Source organism: Somniosus microcephalus, chromosome 1 (assembly GCF_052327205.1).
Source record: "Somniosus microcephalus isolate GS21.2 chromosome 1, FLI_Smic_1.0, whole genome shotgun sequence".
Classification (NCBI taxonomy): domain Eukaryota; kingdom Metazoa; phylum Chordata; class Chondrichthyes; order Squaliformes; family Somniosidae; genus Somniosus; species Somniosus microcephalus.
In genome coordinates, this window is record NC_140987.1 from 49,934,309 (window position 1) to 49,960,848 (window position 26,540).

The following is a 26,540-nucleotide window of genomic DNA, read 5'->3' on the forward strand; positions in this document are numbered from 1 at the left end:
TACGGTGAAGGTACAGCAAAGATTCATCAAGATTGTACCAGGGGTGAGAAACTATAGTTAAGAGGAGAGATTTCAGATAATGGGGCTGTCATAAATCGCAACTTCTACAAGAAGTAACTCAGGAAGTACTACTGATCGGCCAGCTGAGGGTGGCGCCCGAGGAGTATAAATACTCGGGCGTGGGCCCAACTTAGCAGAGACAGTCTGGAAACAGGAAGCTAGTGATTACTAACTAGACCTCCATGTTTTGTTACAAGTCGATTAAAGCCTTGCTTTATGTACAACCAAGTGCGCAGTGAGTCTTTATTACGTCAGGGGCTATTTGCATTGGAGTAGAGGAGGTTAAGAGCAGATTTAATTGTGGTTATTCAAATTATGATGGGTAAATAGGCAACGTATTGTCTAGTTAGGGAGTCAGAGAGTTGTTGAAGAATGGAATGCTTTGCCAAGGGAGTGGTTGAGGCAGAGATCTTTCAGAGCAAGTTTGAATAAATATTTGAAGCAGAGGAATTTTCAGGGCTATGGGGAGAGTGTGGGGCAGTGAGATTAGTTTTATTTCCTCCAGCAGAAAGCCAGCATGGACCTGATGGGTGGAATGAGTTTCTTCTGGAACAGTACCCGTGGATTGGAGTGCAGCTAATGTTACCCCACTATTCAAAAAAGGTGGTAGAGAAAAAGTGGGGAATTACAGACCGGTAAGCCTGACATCGGTAGTGGGGAAAATGCTAGAGTCCATTATAAAAGATGTAATAGCAGAGCACTTGGAAAACAGTGACAGGATTGGACAAAGTCAACATGGATTTACAAAAGGTAAATCGTGCTTGACTAATCTACTGGAATTTTTTGAGGATGTAACTGGTAAAATAGATAGGGAGAACCAGTGGATGTGGTGTATTTGGACTTTCAGAAGGATTTCGATAAGGTCCCGCATAAGAGACTAGCGTGCAAAATTAAGGCACATGGGATTGGGGGCAAGGTATTGACTTGGATAGAGAACTGGTTGGCAGATAGAAAGCAAAGAGTTGGAAAAAATGGGTCGTTTTCCGAGTGGCAGGCAGTGACTAGTGGGGTACCGCAAGGATTGGTCCTAGGACACCAGCTGTTCACAATATATATTAATGATCTGGACGAGGGAATTGGATGTAATATCTCCAAATTTGCAGATGACACAAAGCTGGGTGGGAGGGTAAGCTGTGAGGAGCATATCGTGAAACTCCAGTACGATTTGGACAGGTTGGGTGATTGCGCAGAAACATGGCAAATGCACTATAATGTGGATAAATGTGAAGTTATCCACTTTGGTGGCAAAAACAGGAAGGCAGATTATTATTTGAATGGCAATAGATTGGGAGAAGGGGAAGTGCAAAGAGACCTGGGTGTTCTTGTGCACCAGTCGCTGAAGGTAAGCATGCAGGTGCAGCAGGAGGCTAAGAAGGCAAATGGCATGTTGGCCTTCGTAGCAAGAGGGTTCGAGTACAGGAACAAGGCTGTCTTGCTGCAGTTGTACGGGGCCTTGGTGAGACCGCACCTTGAGTATTGTGTGCAGTTTTGGTCACCTTACCTGAGGAAGGATGTTCTTGCCATGGAAGGAGTGCAGCGAAGATTCACCAGGCTGATACCTGGGATGGCAGGAATGACGTATGAGGAGAGATTGTGTTGATTGGGCTTATACTCACTGGAGTTTAGAAGATTGAGAGGGGATCTCATCGAAACCTATAAAATTCTGTCAGGCCTGGACAGACTAGATGCAGGAAGGATGTTTCTGATGGCCGGGGAGTCCAGAACCAGCGGTCATAGTCTAAGGATAAGGGGTAAGCCATTTAGGACAGAGATGAGGAGGAATTTCTTCACCCAGAGAGTGGTGAACCTGTGGAATTCTCTGCCACAGAGGGCGGTGGAGGCCAGTTCATTAAATATATTCAAGAAGGAGTTGGATATATTTCTTAAGGCTAAAGGGATCAAGGGATATGGGGAGAAAGCAGGGACAGGGTACTGAATTTGGATGATCAGCCATGATCTCATTAAATGGCGGAGCAGGCTCGAGGGGCCGAATGGCCTACTCCTGCTCCTATCTTCTATGTTTCTATATTTCTGTGCTGGAATGTCCGTGGATAAGTCTGGCTGACAAGAAATTAAGAATACTTGCGGAGAAGGGCATTAGAGGTCCAAACAAAGCCAAGCCAAATTATAAGCAGGGGGTCGATTTTAACCCTACTCACCAGACAATTAAAAGTTCGCAGGTTATTTAACTGCTTGGAACTTGAGCCTCTCCTGCATTCTCCGAAATGAACTGCAGGCAGCTGAGGTGCCGGACTGAAGCAGGAAAGCCTTATGAATTTATGCAAACCGGGGTGCTATTACACCTATAGGACCCCAATGGCATTTTAACCAAGCCCTGAGTGGGGAATCTCTCCCGCCAGGCTGAAGCAAGTCGGCAGCTGGTGGGCAGGATGAACAGGCCCTCCAGGTAAAGGAAAATATTTCCGTTGTGGGGCTAGGGAGAGCAGGAGTGTTGCTCCAGGTTCCAAAATGAAAGTTGTGGCCTCATCTAACCTGACTCTTACCACCACCTGCGCCCCCCCCCCGCCTTAGTCTCAGTCTCCCACCCCCACCCCACCTCTCCCCCTCCTACGAGACCCTCTGCAACTTACCTGGAAGCCGGCAGGTGGCCGAGGACCATCCGACCTACCCCTGCCAGCAGCCGCATTGCATCCTGTTCCCGCCCGTTGTGGGAGGCAAGTGGACGAGCGGCCCAGTTAAAACCGCCGCGGCCTCCAGCTGTTTCTGGTGAGCAGGAAATGAACTCGCTGGAGAGGTTTAATCTGGAAACTCTGTATGAAAATCCAGGTTTCTGATTACATATATATCTGATGATCTATTACCACATCAAAGATTCCCCAATAAATTTCAGAAGAACAACTTCTATTTATATAACGCCTTTAATGCAGTAAAATGTCCCCAGGTGCTTCACAGGAGCGTTATTTGACACCGAGCCACATAAGGAGATATTGGGACAGGTGACCAGAAGCTTGGTCAAAGAGGTAGGTTTTAAGGAGGAAAGAGAGGCGGAGAGGTTCAGGGAAGGAATTCCAGAACTCAGGGCCTAGGCAGGCTGAAGGCACAGCCACCAACAGTGGGGCGTTTAAAATCGGGGATGCTCAAGAGGTCAGAATTGGAGAAACGCAGAGATCTCTGTGGATTGTAGGGCTGGAGGATAGGATGGGGTGAGACCATGGAGGGATTTGAAAACAAGGGTGAGAATTTTAAAATTGAGGCGTTGCTTGACTGGGAGCCAATGTAGTGCGTTTTTAAAAAAAAGGTTTGCTAGTCTGTATTCGATTTCTCAGGAGCCACTGGTTCTCTGTTGCCCTGTTCTTTATGAACTACATTAAAAATATACCATGATGGGTAGAGGAAGCATGAGGCAGGTGAAAGGGTCATGAGTGAGAGGATGTCGGTCCTGATGGTATACAGCCTCACATGGTACCGCAGCAATGCAAGCTCTTCTCAGCAGCAATTTAGCAGGAAACAAATTTTCTTTTGGAAACAGTCAACCTTCCATAATTTACTGTCAGAAATAACCTGGGAATACTGCAGACTTATATCACCTATTTATTATTCCTTGAGAACCTGCATAATTAAATCCTGGGTGATACCTGTTAGATCCGTGTATCTTAATGTTGTGTCCTTCAATAATCAGACAAAAGACTGCAGGGAACGATCAACAGGTGTTTACTGAATGAGGGTTCAAACTGCAACTAACTGTACAGATCACTCCTCAGGGTTTATATACAAGTGTGGTCACTGCCGGTACTACAGGATACAGGAGCTGTAAAAAGTAGTTCTCCCCCTTATAAAGGTACATACATTACAATTCCTCCCCTTTTAGATTAACAGTACCATAACACTCATTTAACAATTAAATATCAAACTAATTACAATTAACACTTTTAACATGCAACATTAACTGAAAATAGTCTATTTATACGTTCAGTCTTTGGGGAGGCTTCCTGATTCTTTCTGGATAACGCCTTTCCCGAGTGTCTCGCTCTTGGTGCGGAGGCGATTCTAACACCCTGTCGTCAGTTGATTCATCAGCTTCCAATGCTATTGTTTCTGAGGTAGATGCGACCTGTACGTCGGGTTCCTCACCAGGTACGTATGGCCGAGACATGGGGTTGACTCGTTCCTGTGACTCCAGGATCTGGTCAGCATGGCGTCTCACAATGTTCTCCCCAACATCCACTGTGTACATTAGTGGCCCCTGCCGTGTGCATATCGTTCCTGGTTGCCATTTCTCTGTTCGGTAGTTGCGGGCCAAGACTGGTTGCCCTATATTGAAGCTCCTTGTCGGCTTCTCATTGATGTGCTGGAATTGCTTATTCTCAACATCTCTTCGTACATTTGGTCTGAGCAAATCCAGACGAGATCTCAACCTTCGATTAAAGAACATCATGGCCGGGGCCTGGTTGGTGACTGCATGTGTCGCATTTCTGTAGGCTAACAGGAAATTGTCCACCTTATGCTGCAGTGGAATGTCGTCATCGCACATGGCCCTTACTGCTTTTTTAAAGGTTTGTACGAACCTCTCAGCCAATCCATTTGTGGCTGGATGATACGGGGCGGATGTGTAATGCCTTACCCCATTCCTTTTCATAAATCTTCGAAACTCTTCGGACACAAACTGTGGTCCGTTATCAGAGCAAATCTGCTCTGGCAAGCCGTTCCTGGCAAAAATGGTCTGTAGGACTGCAATAGTTTTCTCCGTGGTGGTGGAGGACATTTTGATCACCTCAGGCCATTTCGAGTGCGCATCCATGGCTATTAAAAACATTGAGTCCATGAATGGACCAGCAAAATCAATATGCACCCGTTGCCATGGAGATGAGGGCCACTCCCATGGGTGTAGAGGGGCATGTGGTGGTGCATTTTGGACCTTCTGGCATCCTGAGCAGCTCTTTGTCAGGTCCTCGATTTGCTGATCGATCCCCGGCCACCACACATAAGTCCTAGCAAGGCTTTTCATTTTCACCCCTCCCAGATGACCTTCGTGAAGCTCATTGAGCACTCTCTCCCTTAACTTGGGTGGAATTACTACTCGGGATCCACACATCAAGGTCCCCTGGCATACTGACAGCTGTTCTCTTCTGGATGAGAATGCTGGCAACAGTGAGTCGCCATGTGCTGGCCATCCCTTCACCGTCAAATCATATACCCGAGACAGCGTCGGGTCATTTCAGGTCTCCTTCTCTATACCAGCGTTAGTTACTGGCAAGCATTCAATTATAGTCGAATGAAATATTTCGACAGGATCCACTGCTGGTGCTTCCTCCGCAGTAGGCAGTGGCAGGCATGATAGCCCATCAGCGTTTCCATGCTGTTTCGTGCCCTTATACTCGATTTCATATTGGTGCGCCCCTAGAAAAAGGGACCATCTTTGTAGCCGTTGCGCAGTCATCACCGGAACGCCCTTCTTTGGATTAAAGATGGAAACAAGTGGTTGGTGGTCAGTCAGCAAGGTGAACTTCTGCCCGTGCAGATAGTGATTGAACTTTTTCACTCCCCACACTAGGCTGAGGGCCTCCCTGTCAATCTGGGCGTAGTTACGCTCGGCTGAGGTTAGTGACCGAGACGCAAAGGCTACCGGCCTCTCCGAGCCGTCCGGGAATTTGTGCGACAGCACCGTTCCAATGCCATAGGGTGATGCATCACACGCCAACCGAATTGGTAGTGCTGGGTTGAAATGAGCCAACACCTCTTTTGATGTGATCAATGCTTTGCTCTTCTGGAAAGCTCGTTTACATTCGTCACTCCACTTCCATGGTACCCCCGATTGCAGTAGGGTGTTCAGTGGGTGTAGTACAGTAGACAAATTCGGCAAGAACGTATGGTAGTAGTTCACCAGCCCGAGGAACGACCTCAGTTGTGACACATTTTCCGGTGCTGGAGCCTTGACTACTGCCTCAATCTTTTCAGGGGACTTATGTAACCCCTCTTTATCAATAACGTGGCCACAATACGAGATCTGCTTCTGGAAAAACTCGCATTTCTGGCGATTAGCTCGGAGCCCATATTCCTTCAATCTAGTGAGCACCTGCTCCAGGTTGGCGAGGTGATCACTGTCATTTTCGCCCGTGACCAGGATGTTGTCCAAATAACACTGGGTCCCTGGAATCCCTTGCAGGACTTGTTCCATTGCCTTTTGCCAAATAGCCGGAGCTGATGCTACCCCGAACACCAGCCGGTTGTATTGGTAGAGACCTTTATGAGTGTTGATCGTGAGGTACTGTTTCGAGGCTTCTTCTACCTCCATTTGCAGGTACGCCTGGACCAGATCAATCTTAGTGAAGCGTTTTCCTCCAGATAGCAAGGCAAAAATATCTTCAATCCGCGGAAGCGGATATTGTACAGTGTGAAGGACTGGGTTCACTGTCACCTTAAAGTCCCCACAGATGCAAACCTTCTTTGGTTCCCCAGGCGTATTACTCAACGACCTCTTCATTACAGGAACGATGGGTGTAGCCCACTCGCTCCAGTCCACTTTGGACAGTACTCCTGAACGTTCCAAACCTTCCAGCTCTGCTTCGACGGCTGGGCGGATCGCATAAGGTACCGGTCTGGCCTTAAAAAACTTTGGGCTTGCAGTTTCCTCTATTTTGATCGTCGCTGTTATGCCTTTTAGTGTTCCGAGTCCCTGCTGGAACACTTCTTGTGCGTCAGTTAGCATTTTTGACAGTCGTCCAGGTGTGACGTCGTCATCCTTTTTGGCATCTACAGTCAGTGCTTGTATGGAATGCCAATCTAGCTGTATCTTCCAGATCCATTCACGTCCTAGTAGTGGTGGTCCTCCATCTGGCAATACATATAGGTCCATTTTTGGTGTTTCCTTGCCATTATGTATAACGTTCACCCTTATTTTTCCTTTGGGGTAGACTTTTTGCCCCGTGTACGTCTTCAAGACAATCTTTGTATCTCTCAAGGGTATATGTGGGAATAGCCGCTTGTAGTCCCTTCGGTTTATGACTGTTAGGGCTGATCCTGTGTCCAATTCCATTTTCACTTGGACTCCTGCTATCTTGAGCGTGACCCAGATAGTTTGGTGATCCTCTGTTTTGATCACATTATGTAGTTTCAGACAACCCAGCTCCTTGCTTCCGGAGTCTGTATCACTCTTCTGTTCGTCTGAACTACTCTCCGTCACCTTATGTACCTTCTTGTACTTCTCCTGTGGAGATTTCTTGCTGCTGGTTTTCTTTCCCGACCTGCAGACTCTTGCTATGTGTCCTACTTTTCCACACTTTCTGCACACTTTGTCCTTGAACCAGCAATCATTATGGTCGTGTGTTGTTCTGCCGCAGCGATAGCACTTCACTGTTCCATATGACATTTCTTTTGTGCCATATTCTTGCGGTCTCCGTTGTATCTCTGCAGCGCCCCGTGCGGCTGCTTCATGTGATACTGCAATGCTGAAAGCCTTGTCCAGCGTAAGATCCTTTTCTGATAGAAGCCGTTTCTGGGTTCCTTTACTTTGAAGCCCACACACAAACTCGTCCCTTAAAGTATCTGCTAGTCCCGTTCCAAACTGGCAGTGTTTCGATAGCTTGCGCAGTTCCGTTAAATACTCAGCATTACTTTCATCTTTATGCTGGTTCCTTTTGTGAAACTTAAATCTTTCTGCTATCAGCAGTGGTGTGGGGTTTAAGTGGTCCTGTAGGATTGACACTATGTTTTCAAAATCCTTTTCTACTGGCTTCTCTGGGGTTACTAGGTTTCGTAGTAAGCCATATGTTTTTGCACCCATTGAATTCAACAATACCAGCGCTTTCTTGTCATCTGGCACTTCATTCGCCTTGCAGTATACTTCTATGCGTTCGACGTATGTCGTCCAATCTTCGACTTCATTGTCGAACGCTGTGATACTGCCACTCTTCGGCATTTTTGGGTGTGGTTAGACTGGCTTAAAATGGCGTCTCCCACGCTGCTGCGAACGCCGCTCTCGGCGGTCCTCGTGGCAAATGGCGACGCCCTGTGGGTTTCGTGCGCTGTTCCTGCGCTGCTGCCAATGCCGCTCTCTGCGGTCCTCGTGGCAATGGCAGCGCTCATGTTTTCCTGCGCGCCTCTCTCCCCCGTTGACGCTGCTCGGCCCTTGAACACCGGCTGCGCTCTGCTCTCTCTCGCTCTCTCCCACGTTGACGCTGCTCGGCCCTTGAACACCGGCTGCGCTCTGCTCTCTCTCGCTCTCTCCCCCGTTGACGCTGCTCGGCCCTTGAACACCGGCTGCGCTCTGCTCTCTCTCGCCTCTCTCCCCCGTTGATGCCGCTCGGTCCTGAACACTGGCTGCGCCCTGTGCGCTCTGCCCTCTCTCCCCCGTCGACGCTGCTCGGCCTTTTTCTGTGCCGCTCCGTCGGCTCTAGCCGCCGCTGTCCGGGAAGGGTCTGCGCAGTACCTGTTGCCAGCCCGTTTCGCTGGGCCTCCGTGACTGTAAAGCCAAGCCTGGCTCTCGACAGCCTCCCCTGCGATGCTCAAATCTCCGCTTGATGACTGGGCGGTTGCCCGTGGTCGACGCCCGTGCTGCTGGACTCGACCTCCTTCCACTGTTCTCCAGGAGCGAATCCCTGGGAGGTGATGCAGAGTTGCAGGTAGGTTCGAATCTGCGTCGTCGCCAATGTTAGATCCAGGTATCTTAATGTTGTGTCCTTCAATAATCAGACAAAAGACTGCAGAGAACGATCAACAGGTGTTTACTGAATGAGGGTTCAAACTGCAACTGACTGTACAGATCACTACTCAGGGTTTATATACAGGTGTGGTCACTGCCGGTACTACAGGATACAGGAGCTGTAAAAAGTAGTTCTCCCCTTAAAGGTACATACATTACAATACCGGTTTAGATCTCTGGACTAGCCATGTGCAGTGCCATAAGATTAAGTTTGGAGCTGGTGTCTATCCCCACTGCAATGCCAGAGCTTGCTCCCCTTTACTCCCTCTCCCCGCGACTACTCGCCTGTAATCCAAAGGGGAATAGAAGGACCCTTGAAAGGAGTGATAAGTAAAGCTTTTCTTTTAACATAACCCAACATGTTACATTTATAGTCCGATAGCAAAATACTGCGGATGCTGGAAATCCGAAATAACAACAGAAAATGCTGGAAAAACTCAGCAGGCCAGGCAACATCCGTGGAGAGAAATTAGAGTCGACCCGGCCCTGCCTTTCGATCTATTTCATTTCCTTTCCAGTTTTGAAAAAGGGTTAGACCCGAAACATCGACTCTAATTTCTCTCCACGGATGTTGCCTGGCCTGCTGAGTTTTTCCAGCATTTTCTGTTGTTAATTTACATTTATAGTCGTTGGGTTAAACAAATTCCCCACAGAAAGCGCATTTTATTCTCTGTTCCCTTTGCCTTAGTGGTGCTCACATTATAAACTAAGGCCCTTCTGCAATCGTTGGGTTTACTAGATTACTAGAAATCACTGTTACATGACCTGTGTCAAAGAGCTTTATCTGGTTATTCATTAACCTCCCTGGTCTAATATCCAACAAAGTAAGAATCGCTGTGGCATGACTTTATGAATTATTTCTTAATGGTTCAGGGTAGTAAACATGTATCGCAATGAAACACTCTAATTGGTGGGAGACTGCGGCACCTCAGGAGATCAAAGGGCATGTTATTTTATTTATGGCTGGTGAAGGGTTGCTGTGTTGTGTTGGGCCATCGGACATTCCTGACATTCCGCGTGTCTAATTTTTAACATTTATTGTAGATATTTATAACCGAGTGCAGATTCCAGCTCGGCAGGAATGCAGAGGCAAACAACAATTCTCTTAGGAGCAAGGCGCAGTCAAGGAGAAACCTCTCCGCGCAGGTTTTGAAGGGATAGGATTAAAGGGAAAACTATGGCGTAGTTACAGTCAGAATTACTCTGTGAAAACAGCTTTGACTTTGAGCGTTGGTGTTCCTTTAAGCCTTTTTCCCGTAAGATTAATTTCCCATTTAAAATCTGAAGAATCTTTTCAAAAAAATAAAGACAAAGGGCAGGAAGGAAAACAAGGGAGTACACTAATAATGCAGCACATTGGTATACTAATGTCTTGAAGTGGTAAGTCCCAGGGTCGTCACTGTAGGTTTTGGCACGACAGGTTCTCAACTTCAACAGGGTTGTCTGGTAGTGGGGGAGGGGAGGGTTACCAAGTAAAATGCTGAAAGGAAAGCCAGAGGGGAAATTTCCTTATGGATCTTTTACACTTGTAAAGAGCTCTCATAAGACACTTGTCCTACATTTTATACTTAGTTATAAGAAAGCTTCATAATAAAACATTTATTGTCTCCATGTCCATCTGTCCTCTGGTGAGGATGTTTTCAAAACGCTTGTTCCCCAAAAGATTTTAGCCGTTTAAGTCAAAAACTTTGAAGACTAAAAAAAGAAAAATTGCAAAGTTTGTAGCAGAATGAAGCTAACCCAAGTGGCTAAAATGGCAGACTGTCAATGAGAGCTTTCACTGTGGACTAATGCTGGCTCTTCCGGTAACATGGTCTGCCCGAAAATTTAAAGATGGAGTTCTAGGCAAACTGAGTGGATTTGGTTTTAGTAACTGGGAAACCCCATAATTACATAGAATTACATAGACTTTACAACACAGAAACAGGCCATTTGGCCCAACTGGTCTATGCCGGAATTTATGCTCCACTCGAACCTCCTCCCGCCCCCTTCATCCCACCTTATCAGCATATTCTTCTATTCCTCACTGACTTATCTCGCTTCCCTTTAATCTTTTGCCAAAACAATAAAATTTTGAAGAAAAGGGCAATGTAATACCAGGCTGAGCCATGCATGTGCACCAAATCAGTTGTAGTTTTGTGCTCCTAAGGATTATTCGTAACCCTGAAATTATCAAGCAGGTAGCGTCATTCACGAGCACCTGTCCATTGAATCAATGGGAAAGATTTCCCATTAAAGCAATTGCAGATGTGAGTTGGAATTAGAATAATAGCATTCTGTGCATTGATTTCTGAATGAGACATGTCAAGGTGGGTCCAGGATAATATTTGAACATGGAACAAAAACTAGACAAAAGACAGAGCCAAAGTGAGAAATGAGGAGGCAGTGGAAGAAAGAGCATAGTCGTATCCTCAAAGGAATCCAATCTTCTCCCGTGCATCATATCTTGAAGATCTTGTTCTCAAAGAAAGGACTTTTAAAATACTGTATCACAACTTACTCCTGTTCCCCGTTCTACAGAGGGAGTTGCTCCTTGCTCTGGATTCCAGCCCTTCAGTACTTCGCTCAAGTGGCCATTTTTCACATGTGAGCCTACACAGTAAGTGTGATCAGGCTACTGGAGTGGAGGGAAAGGGGGGGGCGGCTGGAGTTGAATCCGATCCTGTACTCGCATGATATCGCACTGGGTTAGATAGCGATCAGGAGCAGGAACCCTAGCTGATTTTCTCTGCCCTAAACCAAGGCACTAAGCACAGCTGAAGTAGCTCAGAGCAAATATAACTCATTGACCTCATGTTGCACAGTTCTCTCACAGTTAATCTCTGATTGACCTGAGGCTCTGCTACTTAGAAGCAAGTAGATTTGGTGGTATTAGAGAGACACATCTTCCCCATACGATTTGAATAATGTTATGATTTAGTATTATAAGTTTCACTTAGCCCTTATGTTTAAATTATGATATTAGTGGTGCGTCCTCAGATGAGGGGACACGTGTAGAGTTATTTTATTTTTATTTTTAATTTAAAAATAACACAGGAAAAGGCCGAAAAAGAAGATAAAAAAAAATTACAACCAAGAGAAAATAATTTAATAATGGTGTTACTAGTATATTAAGGCAACAGGAATTAAATCAGTAAGAGTAATTCTACGGAAACTCTTTTTTTATCCGGCACCGATGGGACCGGCGTGGTGCCGGATTATCAAAAAGTCCGGATTACAGAGAGGTATAGTAAAAGGTACGAGAGCCCCATACACGGCCACAGATCCAGGCATCCCTGTTGCATAGCAACAGGTGTAGGAACCCCGGCCACAGATCCAGGCATCCCTGTTGCATAGCAACAGGTGCAGGAACCCCGGTTACACGGCCACAGATCCAGGAACGGCCACTAATATGAAGTAAAACTTACCTGAACCTACTCCTGAATTTTGCCGGTTAACAGAGATTTCCGGTTATTTAGGTGCCGGTAAATCGAGAGTTTCCTGTATTCCAAATGAATTCTTCTTGATAATTTTACCGAAAAGGTTGGTGTACAAAATAGGACCCACGTAACACCGACTTTCATTAAAATCACGGCCAGGAGGAATTTCAGCCACTAGGTATGAATGACAATTCCTAAACGTGAGCTTTGAAAATTTCAAAAGAACAATGGATGTACTATCCTCTTCAGGGTCATTCATTCCTGAGGCAGACAATGCCATGAGGCATCGTTCACTACTCAGAGGGAGATAATACTACAGTTGTAGGTCATTTAAGTCTGTAGGTAGTTGTTAGGCCAAATGATGCTTTAAAGGACCGTCTCCACTTCAGGTGGAAATGCATCGGTTTTGAGGGATGTGCACGTACACTATGCAACTGAAATGTATCAAATCAGGTTGTAAAATTCAAATGCATGCTTCATTCCTTCATAGTGCCTGTCCTATATAAACACGTGTCAACTCTAACAACAACAACAACAAGTTTTATTTATATAACGCCTTTAACGTAGTAAAACGTCCCAAGGCGCTTCACAGGAGTATTATAAGACAAAAAATTTGACACCGAGCCACATAAGGAGAAATTAGGGCAGGTGACTATAAGCTTGGTCAAAGAGGTAGATTTTAAGGAGCATCTTAAAGAAGGAAAGAGAGGTAGAGAGGCGGAGAGGTTTTGGGAGGGAATTCCAGAGCTTAGGGCTGAGGCAACAAGGCACGGCCACCAATGGTTGAGAGCGATTATAATTAGGGATGCTTAAGAGGGCAGAATTAGAGGAGCACAGATATCTTGGGGGGGGGGGTTGTGGGGCAGAAGGAGATTAGAGATAGGGAGGGGTGAGGCCATGGAGGGATTTGAAAACAATGATGAGAATTTTGAAATCGAGGAGTTGTTTAACAGGGAGCCAATGTAGGTCAGAGAGCACAGGGGTGATGGGTGAACAGGATTTGGTGCGAGTTAGGACACGGGCAGCCGAGTTTTGGATGACCTCAAGTTTACGTAGGGTAGAATGTGGGAGGCCAGCCAGGCGTGCGTTGGAATAGTCAAGTCTAGAGGTAACAAAGGCATGGGTGAGGGTTTCAGCAGCGTATGAGCTGAGGTAGGGGCGGAGACAGGTGATGTTATGGAGGTGGAAATAGGCGGTCTTAGTTATACTGCGGACATGTGGTCGGAAGCTCATTTCAGGGTCAAATATGACACCAAGGTTGCGAACAGTGTGGTTCAGCCTCAGGCAGATGTTAGGGAGAGGGATGAAGTCAGTGGCGAGGGAATGGAGTTTGTGGCGGGGACCAAAAATAATGGCTTCGGTCTTCCCAATGTTTAATTGGAGAAGATTGCTGTCGGACAAGCAGTCTGACAATTTAGAGACAGTGGAGGGGTCGAGAGAAGTGGTAGTGAGGTAGAGCTGGGTGTCATCAGCGTACATGTGGAAACTGACGCTGTGTTTTCGGATGATGTTGCCAAGGGGCAGCATGTAGATGAGATTTAGGAGGGGGCCAAGGATAGATCCTTGGGGGACCCCAGAGGTAACGATGCGGGAGTGGGAAGAGAAGCCCTTTCTAGTCTTAATGGGGTAATAACATCAGGGTAAAGGGCCATTGAGAGCAAAGCAGATAGAAAGGAAATGCCATCTGAAGGTGGATCCATGCTTATAATATGTTAGCAGTTAATTTGTATTTTGTTTACTTTGACCTCAAGCAGTAGTCCTAACTCTGAACTTATCAGAAGAAGGTCTTTGTTTGTGCCTTGTGTGTATTAAGTTGTTGGGTTCGATTTCCATTAAGGAGTGTGTGTAATGACAAACTCATCTCAATGTGTCTGATTTATTTTGCACACAGGAAGCAAGCTTAAAGTTTAGGGGAAAATTCGTTTGGAGAAACTTAGTAAAGAATAGATGGAGCCTTTGTCACAGTAATTGAGGAGCAGACTGGGAATTATTTTAGCCTGGAGGTGAGTTCTGTGTGGGGTGGTGGGGGTGGGGGCGGGGGGGTTGTTGTGAGGTCGGGAAACCTGGAAGAATGAGTTTCCCGAATGTCCTGCCGAGTTTAACTGCAGGGCTCCTTTCATTGGGGTTCCCGCCCACAGGCAGCCTGATTGAGAGGCTGGAGGCCTTTCAGGCGGGAAGCCTGATTCTCAAGGATGAAGCTCACGAGAGTAGGTAGGTGTATTGGGGGAATGAGAGAGATTGTGCTTGGGTGCGGTGGCAAGTGGAACGGTTCCTGTTCCAGATTTTTTGCATTTTAACCTCTGACACGACCCCAGCTCACCTGTTTTTGGGAGTTAAGATTTAGCCCAAAGATTCTTCAGAATCGCGAGCAATAGTTCTCACTTCACACTTCAGTTGTCACTTAGACCATTCTTACTGGCATTCTGTTGATAACTGAAGGTGTCTTACTCAAGGGCCACGCTCAGAAATGCTCCAACATGCAGTTTCAATAGATCCCTTTTGCTTGTCTCTGATTATGGTGAGGGGAATACCTCCGTTTTTCAAGCACTGGATTTGGGGTCTTTCAAACGTCTGAGGTGGTTAGAATAAGTGCCATGTGATAGGATGTGGGGGTGGGGGGGAAACGGGCAACTGTAAAGACTCACCATTGCAGTATCCCTTGGCTGTTCAGCAATTCAAGTGGAATAAGTGCTGCACCTACTAGACCTTTCATACATAATGACGACCAGTCCATGTTTGATTTCGCTATCTCTCTTCCTCTCGCTGGAGAGCGAGAGGGAATGATTTTTTTCAAACCATTTTCTCATCTCGGTCTTGTGTTCTATCAAAGACTCATGTGGCTTTACTTTATTAATAATAATAATAATAATAATTCAACTTTATTGTCATTGTACAATGCACAAGTACAACGAAATGTGATCTTGCAAGCTCCCATGAGTCCAGTACAAATAACATTAACGTAAATAGCACCGTCCTGGGAGAAGCAAAGCCGCTGCGTCTGTGCGCGCCGCCATTCCATTTCCACCATTCCTCCTGTCCAACAATCTTCAGCCCAACGCCCAGGCCTGCTCACCAGCCGCCCCTCCCGGGGCTCCTTCCGTGACCTTCTCACCAACCGCCCCTCCTCGGGGCTCCTTCCGTGACCTTCTGCACCTGGTCTTCCCTGATGGTCACCCCTCCAGGTACTAACCAGGCCTGGCCCTGCTGTAGCTTTCAAGCCTTGCCAGTGACCCTGTCCCTAGTCCCGGGAACAGGAAACAGAAGTCTTACATGTGGAATCACAAATGCTTTGTGATTCATGTGGAATCACAGATGCCTAAATAAATTATATCATAGGCAGTTCCGCCACCTACTTTACCCTTAACATCTTCAGGGAAGATGAGGTTTAAAAAACCATTTGTACCAATGCTGGTTACTTTTTGTTAGGTCCTTGCTTTACAATCACTCCTCCAACCTGTCTCTTAGAATAAATTCCGTTATTTTAACCGTTATTGATATTAAATTAATGGACTTGTATCAGTATGTGTGTGCAAAAACCTGGCTGATTTTTTCCTCTTCCATTCCTGGCCCGTGAAGGCTGAGATCAATTACAGCACCCCCGCTGCTATCCCAGCAGGGACTAGGGAGTAAATCTGAGCCCGTTTGATCTGTGTGGCTCAACACTGACATTAATGACTCCCACTTTGCATCATTAGATGAATGCTGTTGTGGCTAAATTTAGTGGAACTCTTTAGATGATGGGGTTTAACATGGTCTTTTACCAAATCGTTACTGTTTATTTCCATGTAGGTTTAAATGTCTCCCTGTATACTTTCCTAAGGAGTGTCAGAAAAAGCCAAATGCAGAAACATGGCAGTTGTGGTGCTATTTTGCTAGGTAAAAGAAGGAGTTTGCTTCATTACTAGTTGGTTTTCACAGTTAACTCTAACCCACCCTTCTAGACAGCACTCTGTCTATTGCTCCTGATTTGAGGTGCTCACATCTGGCAAGAGCAGACTGACCCAGAGTGACAGAGGGAGGGGATGTCCCTGCACCCAATGCCAAGCCTGCTTTTCTTGTATAACAGGAATCTCTGCAGTATCTGGGAGCCATGAGATCAAGTCTGACATTTTACATAAGATGAGTGGTTAGGCCACTATGACCCAGTTTCAAGCCAGGGTAACGAATTTATAATTGTAAGTGAGGGTGATGCCTTACATTATATTCTCTTTACGTTTCACAATTCTTTGGCAAATTGTAGATTGTAAATTGTAGATTATGGGGTGACCTTATGCCATGCGCCATGCAATTAAATTGAGTTTGAGTCGTATATAAGTGTAAGCGGGTTTTAATTCTGTTAAGGATTATAAGGCTAGAAATTACAGGTGCAGTCATACTCTTTGTGCCCCCAAAGCTATTTTACACATTTTTAAACAGTTATAAATGTGTTACAAATGTGTTTCCTTGGATAGCAATGTTTAGCTGACATTTACTACTGCCACTAACTTCCAGTATTCTTTCATTTATACTGTGCACTCAGCTAAGATTGGGACTCCAATGGAATAAGAATCCACGTGCATTGTAAACATTTTTGGGAATATATTTTTTTTACAGCCTTACAGAACTAATACACCCGATGGCTTACGATCACTGTAGGAGGCCATTCTTCCTAAATATTGCTGTAGAAGATGCCAGCTTTGGTGTGAAAGTAGTGTTGCTACCTGTCCAGTTTTAAGCTGGATAGTCTGCTTTTTGAGTTGGGGGAGTTGGCGGGCGCTTGGCGGGGAGGAATCCAGAAATTTCAAAAGAATAAAACAGGTACCAAAGTTCCGCTTTTTGTTAAAACTAGAGCTCCCTCGTTTCCCCTTACTGCCTCTTATTGGTGTTGAGACATTCATTGTTAAGATTTTCATCAGGAGCTGCAAAGCAAACAGTAACACTTAAGCCATGTTCCACCTGTAGCACTCCCCCTATTCTCTCACTTGCGTGGTCTTGGATTCAGCAAAAGGCAGCAACTGCATGAAAGCGCAGTTAAAGCTATACCATGGCATCGTCATATTTAAACAGCCAATCGCTGGCACAGCATGATGGGGAAACATGAATTTGTACCACATTACGGGAATACACCATTAGTGCTGCGTTACTGTTAACGACAGCAGAGCAACGGATTAGGTTAATCGGTGATTATGATTAAACTGACTGCTGTTAAATGCAGATAACAGTGAGGCAGGCTGATTAAAAGCTCTGTAAGATGGGTCTTTGATGATGAGAGAATGGTCAGCACTTTTAAGTCTGTTCAACACTTAAATACTGATCCCACATTTGGGAGACTCTTCGACCACCTCTCTCACACTCATGGGACACAAGAGAAAGCTTGTCGACTGGCAGGTGATTCCTCTCTAACCTCAGTCTTCAAACTCTCTTTCTGCCACTTCTCTTTTTCTATTTTATCAGTGCTGCTTTGGTCAATATTCCTCTCTTCACAGAAATCACAGAATCACAGAATCCCCACAGTGCAGATAGAGGCCATTTCGGCCCATCGAGCCTGCACCGACACATATCCCACCCGATCCCCGTAACCCCACGTATTTAATCCCCCTAACGCTAAGGGTCAATTTATCATAGCCAATCATCCTAACCCGCACATCTTTGGTCTGTGGGAGGAAACCGGAGCACCCGGAGGAAACCCACGCAAACACGGGGAGAATGTGCAAACTCCACACAGTCACCCGAGGCCGGATTCGAACCTGGGTCCCTGGCGCTGTGAGGCAACAGTGCTAACCACTATGCCACCGTGCTGCTCCTCTTGTTCCTTCTAAGCTCCAACTGCACATTTCTGTTCAGTCTTTCTTCCCCCTACATTCCCACTGTGTTCAAATCAAGATTGATTCTATTTCAACTCAGTCTGTCCCAGAACCTCAAAACTGTGCAACTCCTTATCTCCCTCAGCCTTCCTTCTATAATCATATAAGACTTTTAAAATCCAAGCTTGGCATCACTTGATCACTACTTTCTGATTTACCTCATCTCTTTTATTCTTTTTAGCCCTGATGGTATCTTACACAATGGACCTTGGCTATTCATTTCTGTTTCTCAATTCACGTGCTGTGCTGACTTTGCATGGTCCGAATTGCTCAAAGATCGGTTCTGGGTGGCTGTGTAGAGTACCACACTTGGAGAATGTTGATGCGCAGCACTGCGAAAGACTTGAGGAACTTTAAATTTACAGCTGAGATATTTGATGAGGGGTTGCCATTGAAACAAACTAATCGTTGTTTTTCTTTTGTGTTTTTTCCAGATTTACCAAACCCCTGACATTTGCGGATTGCGTGGGGGATGAGCTCCCTTTGGGTTGGGAGGACGCCTATGATCCTCAGATTGGCATCTTCTACATTGACCACATCAACAGTAAGTGTTTCCTACAAGACTGAGGTTATGTTTCCCACGGCTCTCGCTCAGCAACGCTATGAACTGTTTTGATCCTCTAAGTTAAGGGGCGATATCCACGACAAAAATCACTCTGCAACAGTGTAATGTAAGAAAAGCATAAAAAACACTGGCGATACATTGCAGGTCCATCTGTATGAGTTCTGCTAAAGGATCTACACCTGAAACATTAACCTATCTTTTCTCTAATCATATGCTGTATTTCTAACAGCTTTTGGTTTTCATTTCTGGTTTCTAGTGTTTGCAGTTTTTAAAAATCTATTCAACTGTTCTGGGTACTTTCTGCATCCCCACTGGCTGCTGGAACTCTCATCCACGTCTTCATCACCTCCGGGCTTCACTTCTCTCATCGCCGGTCTTAAGAGCGCCACTTTCCACAAACTCCAACTCACGCAAAACTCTGCCATCTGCTTTTGTTCTGTAACAGGTCCTGCTCACCTCTCACCCATATCCGCACCAACCTGAACTGGTTCCTCCATTTTCTGCATATTCATTTCCAAATCCTTGCTGGCATTTACAAATTCCTTCATGGCCTCACCTCCTCTTTCTACCTCTTCCAATCCTATGTTTGAGCTTGCACCCTCTACCCTTCCAATTATTGCCTCTATACCTTGATCCATATCATCACTTTCAAAAGCCTTCTCAAAACTCACCGGCCACAGCTTGGTCACCTCCCTGACTTTTCTCCAGCTGTCACTCGGTCCCCTCCTCCCTCCATACTACTCCACTTTGTGAAGCACTTTGGGATGTTGCGGCATGTTAAAGTGTGATTTAAATATAAGTAGTTATCTAGTTACCTGGTTAGAATGATTACTCGTACACCAGTGGGGTGGGCATGTGATCCACTCCTAGACCTCCTGCTAACCCCCTCTGCAGTTGCTCACTATGAGAGATGCCAGAACAGACTAGGTTTAAATCCCCACTCTGATTTTTCCCATCCTTCTGGCGAACTAGCTCATCTTTACTGGTAGGCCTTTCTTTGATGGACCGCTTAAGATTGTGATTTCTTTCCACTGGTGCGACATTATGCTGCAATCGATTTAACACTGTCATAGTAAGACTAGTTCCGGACTGTGCAACATTGTGAATAACTTTCAGAGTAAGTTTACACTTTCTTTTAGTTTATTTAGTTAATGCAAATATCAATCTGTTTCTGCTTCTGTGCTTTCACTGTGCTGTTTGCAGTCTCTGTTCAAAGTTCATAAATTGCAATTCTGTAAACGATCGGAGGGAGGGGATAATTTTTGGAGTTTGTATAGTCAGCAAGGAATCTCGCTCACTGTCAGCACAGGCTTGTAAAATGATCTGCAGAATGTGCATGGAGTATTTTTAAATTACTAAGGACATTTAGTTAATTTGGATCAGGAGCTTCCAGTGTCCAGCCAATGGATTGCAGATCTGAATCTTTCCACCCTGTAGGCCTCCATGGCCCTCCTGTTTATAGGAGTAAAGAGCTTAGGCTGTGATCTTTGCATCGGTTCAGCTCAAAGAAATAGATGAGCTCTTCCAGTAACTCAGTGAGTTTACCTAGCAAGTAACGGAGCCATACAGACCAGGAGGATCCCAGTTTCGATCCCTAGTCTGCGCCGATTAACTGATCCATCAGCCAGTGCTCTGATAAGGTTGCTACAATTGGCATCAGTACCCACTAGCCGAACACCCCACTGCAGATTACTATCCCGTGACCTCTGCTAGAAGTGTATGTACATAAGAAATAGGAGCAGGAATAGGCCACTTGGCCCCTCCAGCCTGCTCCGCCATTCAATGAGATCATGGTTGATCTTAGGCTCAAAGCCACTTCCCCGCCCGCTCCCCATAACCCTTCACTCCCTCATCTTGCAAAAATCTGCCTATCTCCACTTTAAATGTATTTAATGACCCAGCCTCCACAGCTCTCTGGAGCAGAGAATTCCACAGATTTACGACCCTCTGAGAGAAGAAATTCCTCCTCATCTCAGTTCTAAAAGAGCGACCCTTTATTCTAAAACTGTGCCCCCGAGTTCTAGAGTTCCCCACGAGGGGAAACATCCTCTCTGCATCTACCTTGTCGAGCCCCCTCAGTATCTTACATGTTTCAATGTGGGTTAGGCTTGGCTCTCACGAGTCCCCATTTCCAACCCCCCACCCCCATCGCCGAGCCTGCCAACACACTGTCCAGGTTCACATATGAATAGTAGCCCTTCGGGTGGGGTAGCAGCGAGCATCCAATGCCCACTAAACCATATTCAGCAAGCTGTCAGTGCATGCAGGAGAGAAGGATAGAAAACTATGGGGGAAAAACAAAGAAATATATTAAGAATTACTATTTCCAATAGTAGGAATGGAGGTTGACTGCAGGACTAGGAGGAAAAACTTTTTTACGCAGCGAGTGGTGAGGGCCTGGAACTCGCTGCCGACGGAAATGGTGGAACCGGAGACACTCAATGTTTTCAAGGGGAGACTGCATAGGCACTTGTGGGAAATAAACTTGCAGGGCTACAGGGGGAATGGGACTGACTGGATTGCTCTGCAGAGAGCTGGCACGGACTCGACGGGCCGAATGGCCTCCTTCTGTGCCGTTATGACTCTACGACTGTATACTTAACAGAAAGTACACTACTGTATTACCATATACACTTAAGAACCAGATTTGAATCGGGGACATTTTAAAACTAATATTCAGAGCCGGCTGGGATCTCTTCTTGGAAGTGAAAACTTCCTCAAGGTCCCGATCCCTCATGGCAAACACAACTCAACAGCGCATTCCTTGCAGAAACATTTTGCCAGTTGTGAATGGGAAAAAGATGCATGGCATTAATTTTCAAAATGTTGTGGTAATTAGCTACATGCCAGTGATTGTGAGGTACACGAGGTGCTGTAGGCTCCGGGAGGTAGTCTCCATTTATCGCTGCAAAGTCCATAATAGAAGATAATTATTAAACTAGGCTTAAAAAGGGGCCTATTGTGTGCCACACTAAACTGGAATCATCAACACTGAGCTCTGTTAAATGTTGTCGTTTCCATGGGTTGAGTTTCTTAACATGCAATTTTTCATCTGCCGTTTTTTCTGTCAGATTAACAGACTTAATCCCACACGTGACACCACGAGTGATTGACAACCAGGTTTGCCAAGCTGTATAAATTAGTAGTTGTTGCTAACCAGTTTTTTTTTTTAAAAACTAGTTTGAAAATGATATTCATCTATGTTTTGTTTATCATGGGATCAAGGTGTATTTTAAAATAAATGTGCTCATTTTAAAAGTTGATTATTCAATTTGGCAGCACAATTGGTGTAATCTCAATACGACTTGATCAATTTGAATGTATTTCTGTAACTGCTCGCCGGTTTGAACTTTTGTTTAATTGAAAGCGGAGTAGCACTCTTGGTATTCTGCCAGGGTTGCTATTATCAACGTGGGTGGGCTGAGGAGACCATGTCTGTACGCTTCTGTTCACCTGCATTCTGACTTGAGTTTCACAGGCAGCTTATGGACAGAGGTGTTTACAGTGGTTTCACAATGACAGGCACAAGAGACTCAAGGTCACACTTTTAACTGTTTCATTAGAAGTCTTACATTTTTTTTCCACAACGGCCTCTGTTTTTCTTTTTAAACTTTTTGAGGTGAATTTTGTATCCGAGCTGGGGAATGGAACAGATTTTCCAGTTTTGTTATCAAGCACTCTCAGGTCAAGTTTTACCACAACGAGCTGAAAAGTAGAGCTACCATTACTCTACCTCAACAACCATTAGCCTCAATATCAGCCTGTCTTATTATTGCCAATTGAGTGCTACATAGGGGAAGTTTTGCGCTGTGGGCTCACACCTAATAGAAACTCCATTGACAATATTCATGTCCATTTTAGCTGTGACAATTACAGCTAGCCAAGAGATAACTTTCAATCCATCGGTCTGGGCTAGATTTGAGCTCAGGTCTCATAAGAACATAAGAATTAGGAGCAGGAGTAGGCCATACGGCCCCTCGAGTCTGCTCCTCCATTCAGTAAGATCATGGCTGATCTTCGACCTCAACTCCACTTTCCCGCCCGATCCTCATATCCTTTGATTCCCCTAGAGTCCAAAAATCTATCTATCTCATTCTTGAATATACTCAATTATTCAGCATCCACAGCCCTTTGGGGTAAGAGAAATCAAAAGATTCACAACCCTCTCTCAGTACAGGTCTCAGTAGTGAAAGAGCCATGGGCAAGCTGCTCCCAACACATAACCATCTTGAAGTGAGTTTGTGTTAATATTTACATCAGGAAGGGGTCCGAGAACCAATAGACGAAGGGTCACCAGAGCTACCCACCCTGCTGGGTGCTATCTTGGAATGGTAATCATTTTTGTCCTGCTGTAGTCAGTACCATTGGGTAAATATAGCTATGTGTAGTGCATGGTGTTGCAGTTACATAGAAACATAGAAGATAGGAGCAGGAGTAGGCCATTTGGCCCCTCGAGCCTGCTCCGCCATTCAATGAGATCATGGCTGCTCATCCAAATTCAGTACCCGGTCCCTGCTTTCTTCCCATACCCCTTGATCCCTTTAGCCTTAAGAAATATATCTAACTCCTTCTTGAATATATTAAATGAATTGGCCTCAACTGTCTTCTGTGGTAGAGAATTCCACAGGTTCACCACTCTCTGGGTGAAGAAATTCCTCCTCATTTCTGTCCTAAATGGCTTAGACTGTGACCCCTGGTCCTGGACTCCCCGGCCATCGGGAACATCCTTCCTGCATCTAGTCTGTCCAGTCCTGTCAGAATTTTATAAGTTTCAATGAGATCCCCTCTCATTCTTCTAAACTCCAGCGAGTATAAGCCCAATCGACCCAATCTCTCCTCATACGTCATTCCTGCCAGTTGTGCATTTCATCATGTGAGGGAGAGTTAACTGAAATGATTAATAGTGCTTCAAATGTACTTTTGTGGTATGCCAGCCAAACAATTGTGCAGCAGTGTTGTTACTAGGCTTATTTAGTGTATTGATGCCAATGGAACAAATCAGACTTAAAACTATTTGCTTTAATGTTGTCTAATGCACTTGCGTGATACTTTTAATTCATCGCCTCAATTTTCTTCCACCATTAGCAAGTTTGGAATGACCAAACCTATAATCGTGCTAATTAAAACGCCCACAGTATGACTATAAAATTTCATGTAAGCATCATTTAGGCACGCTTAAAATCTGAATGACAACACTCGAATAAGGTTCAAGCAATTCCCCCAAAATGCAGTATAAACAATCCACTTATAAGTGTTTAATTTGGGAAACCAGAGTTCTCTATACCACCAAGGTGTGCTGTTTGTATAATGGTCCCATTGTAAAGAGGTATTGTAGACTTTCTCTCCTTTTGAGATTTATTACAGAATTGGCCTTCCTGTTTTGACGGGCTGAAAGGTTCGCTAGGTGGAGTCTGAGGCATTGTTACCAAGAATGCTGCTTAGTTGAGTCACCGGGAGGTGAGCTGCCTTTGAGAAGGTTCAAAGGCAGGTCAAGTGTAACATACCAGATGTCAACAGAATAAAGGATGTTTTAATCCACCTGAAAGGAATGTGGATCATAGTACAATTTACTGAACCTCTTCGATGGTTTCCAGTAGTTATGCAGCCTTGGAGTTTTTCCTTTTGTTTACTTTTTTGGTAATTTTCCCCCTCATTATTCATTCCACCCGCCCTCGCTCCATTAGTTCCTGAGTGTGACAACCATGCCGATCTGACAGTGATTTGATCAATGATCTTCAAGTGCAAAGTTCAGTCCTCTAGCATTGGAGATACCAGGCTGCTTTCAGCTCGCAGGCGTTAACTTTAACCTTTGGGGGCTCTTTTAAAGGCCTAGTGAGTAAAAACACCATCTGATATGGTTCTGAACCACAGACACCAGGTTCTACCCCTGTTCTATGCTGGCCGGGTTAGCTGATCTCAATTGCCTTCAGTGTCCCTGTGCCAAAAGGGGGGAAAGAATCGGCCTTGCTTCCTGGTCCTGATTGCTATCCAGTGCGTTTTGTTCACGCGTGTGGACGTCCTGTGGATACTGGATTGGGCTGAGCTGTAACGGCCTCCATCATTGAATAGCTTGCTAAAACTCATCGTCAAATAAGGAATGGACTCATGGTGAGGGACTGGAATGAAATATGTTGCTTTTAAAGATTCTTCCGAAATAATGTAATGACAGGTGTGCAGTAGAGTATGGCAGATAGTTTGATGTTAATATTTGACTCAGGCGCTGGTGCAGTTTTAGCATGTTGAACAATTCACTAATAAAGGTTAAACCAGACACTGATACAAAGCATACTCAATCATCGTTGTTTTAACCTTCCCCTGCCACTGAATAATTATACTCTTCAACTTACATTTCAAATACGCTGATATACACTCTGACAGAGGGAACATGAACTTATACTGAAGTCATGTCAATTCAGCATGATGGCTTGACAATGTAGGATTTTGCTAAATGACATTTACTAAACAGTGTTTGAGATAAAACCTACTAACATTTGGGTATAAAATTGAAGAGAGTCTTCTCTAGACTGGAGGACAAATATACATTAGGTGTCAGCCTTGGCTTAGTGGGTAGAACTCTTGCATCTGTGTCAGAAGGTCAAGCTCCACTCCAGAGACTTGAGCACATAATCTAGGTTGGCACTTTAGTGCAGTACTAAAGGAGTGCTGCACTGTTGCACTGTTGGAGGTGCCGTCTTGCAGATGAGATATTTAGCTGAGGCTCTGTCTTGCCTCTCAGGTGGATGTAAAATATTTTGTGACACTATTTTGAAGAAGAGCAGAGGAGTTCTTCAGATGCCTGGCCAACATTAATCCCTCAGCCAGCACCTAAATACAGTTGATCTGGTAATTTATTTTATTGCTGTTTGTGGGTCTTGCTGTGCGCAAATTGGCTGCCACACTACAACAGTGACTACACAACTCAAAAGTATTTAATTGACTGTAAAGTGCTATTAGATATCCTGAGTTCATGAAAGATGCTATATAAATGCAAGTCTTTCTTTACTCCAAAAACGAAAAAACCTATTTCCCGGCTTGACTTCTTAAAAATTTCTGATTTAGAACTGCTTAAATGTATTTTCTCTGTTGTCAAATGGGATGAAATCATGTATTGAAAACTTACACTCTTCAACTTACATTTCAAATACTTACAACATTTAATTGAAGGAAATTTCCGCTCATCCAGGACTGGATGTCAGACAAGCAGGTTGACGACACAGAGGCCGGGGCGGGGCCGAGAGAGGTGGTAGTGAGGTAGTGGTGGATATTGTTGGCATACATGTGGAACCTGACGTAGTGTCTTCGGATGATGTCACCGAGGGACAGCGTGTAGTTGAGAAATAGGAGGGGGCCAAGGGTCGACTCTTGAGGGACTCCATAGGTAATGGTCCGGGGGTGGGAAGGGAAGCCATTGCAGGAGATTCTCTGGCTACGACTGGATAGATAAGATTAGGACCAGGTGAGGGAAGTCTCAATCAGCTGGACAATGGAGGAGAAGTGTTGGAGGAGGAATGTGTGGTCAACCATGTCAAAGGCTTCAGACAGGTCAAGAAGCAATTCCCTAATTGCCCTTCTCAAGGGCAATTAGGAATGGGCAATAAATGTTGGCCTTGCCAGCGATGCCCGCATCCCATAACCGAATTTAAAAAAAAGGATGAGGAGGGACAATGCACCATGGTCATAGTCACAGAGGATGTCTTTTGTATATATGTTAAAGTTTTGAGATATGTCCATCACACTTCAGGTATCAGATTAAAACAGTAATAAGAAAGAAAAGTACTGAAAAAAGAAAGATGAACAATTCCCACTGCTACTTCCTGACCTTCAGGAAAAGCTAAAGATTTAAAGGAGCTGTTATCCAGTGAAACAATTGACCTCTAATTCACCGCAAGATGCAATTATCCTCTAATTGACCTTAGGATGTACCCATTAATAGGAAATTAGACCATGTGGCCTCAAAGGGGCAGGCAACTTGGCACAAGAAAAATTATTTATGT

The 26,540-nt window shown here is 45.1% G+C and overlaps 1 protein-coding gene across 3 annotated transcripts in view; it reads left to right on the forward strand.

The window, feature by feature from the left end:
- Positions 1 to 26,540, forward strand: part of LOC147124049 (protein WWC2-like) — a 276,343-nt gene that overhangs the window by 122,076 nt on the left and 127,727 nt on the right. For all 3 annotated transcript variants that reach the window (XM_085979385.1, XM_085979512.1, XM_085979446.1), the window contains exon 2: positions 18,416 to 18,525. In XM_085979385.1, coding sequence (XP_085835511.1) covers positions 18,416 to 18,525 — 110 coding nt within the window. The remainder of the gene's footprint in view (positions 1 to 18,415; positions 18,526 to 26,540) is intronic.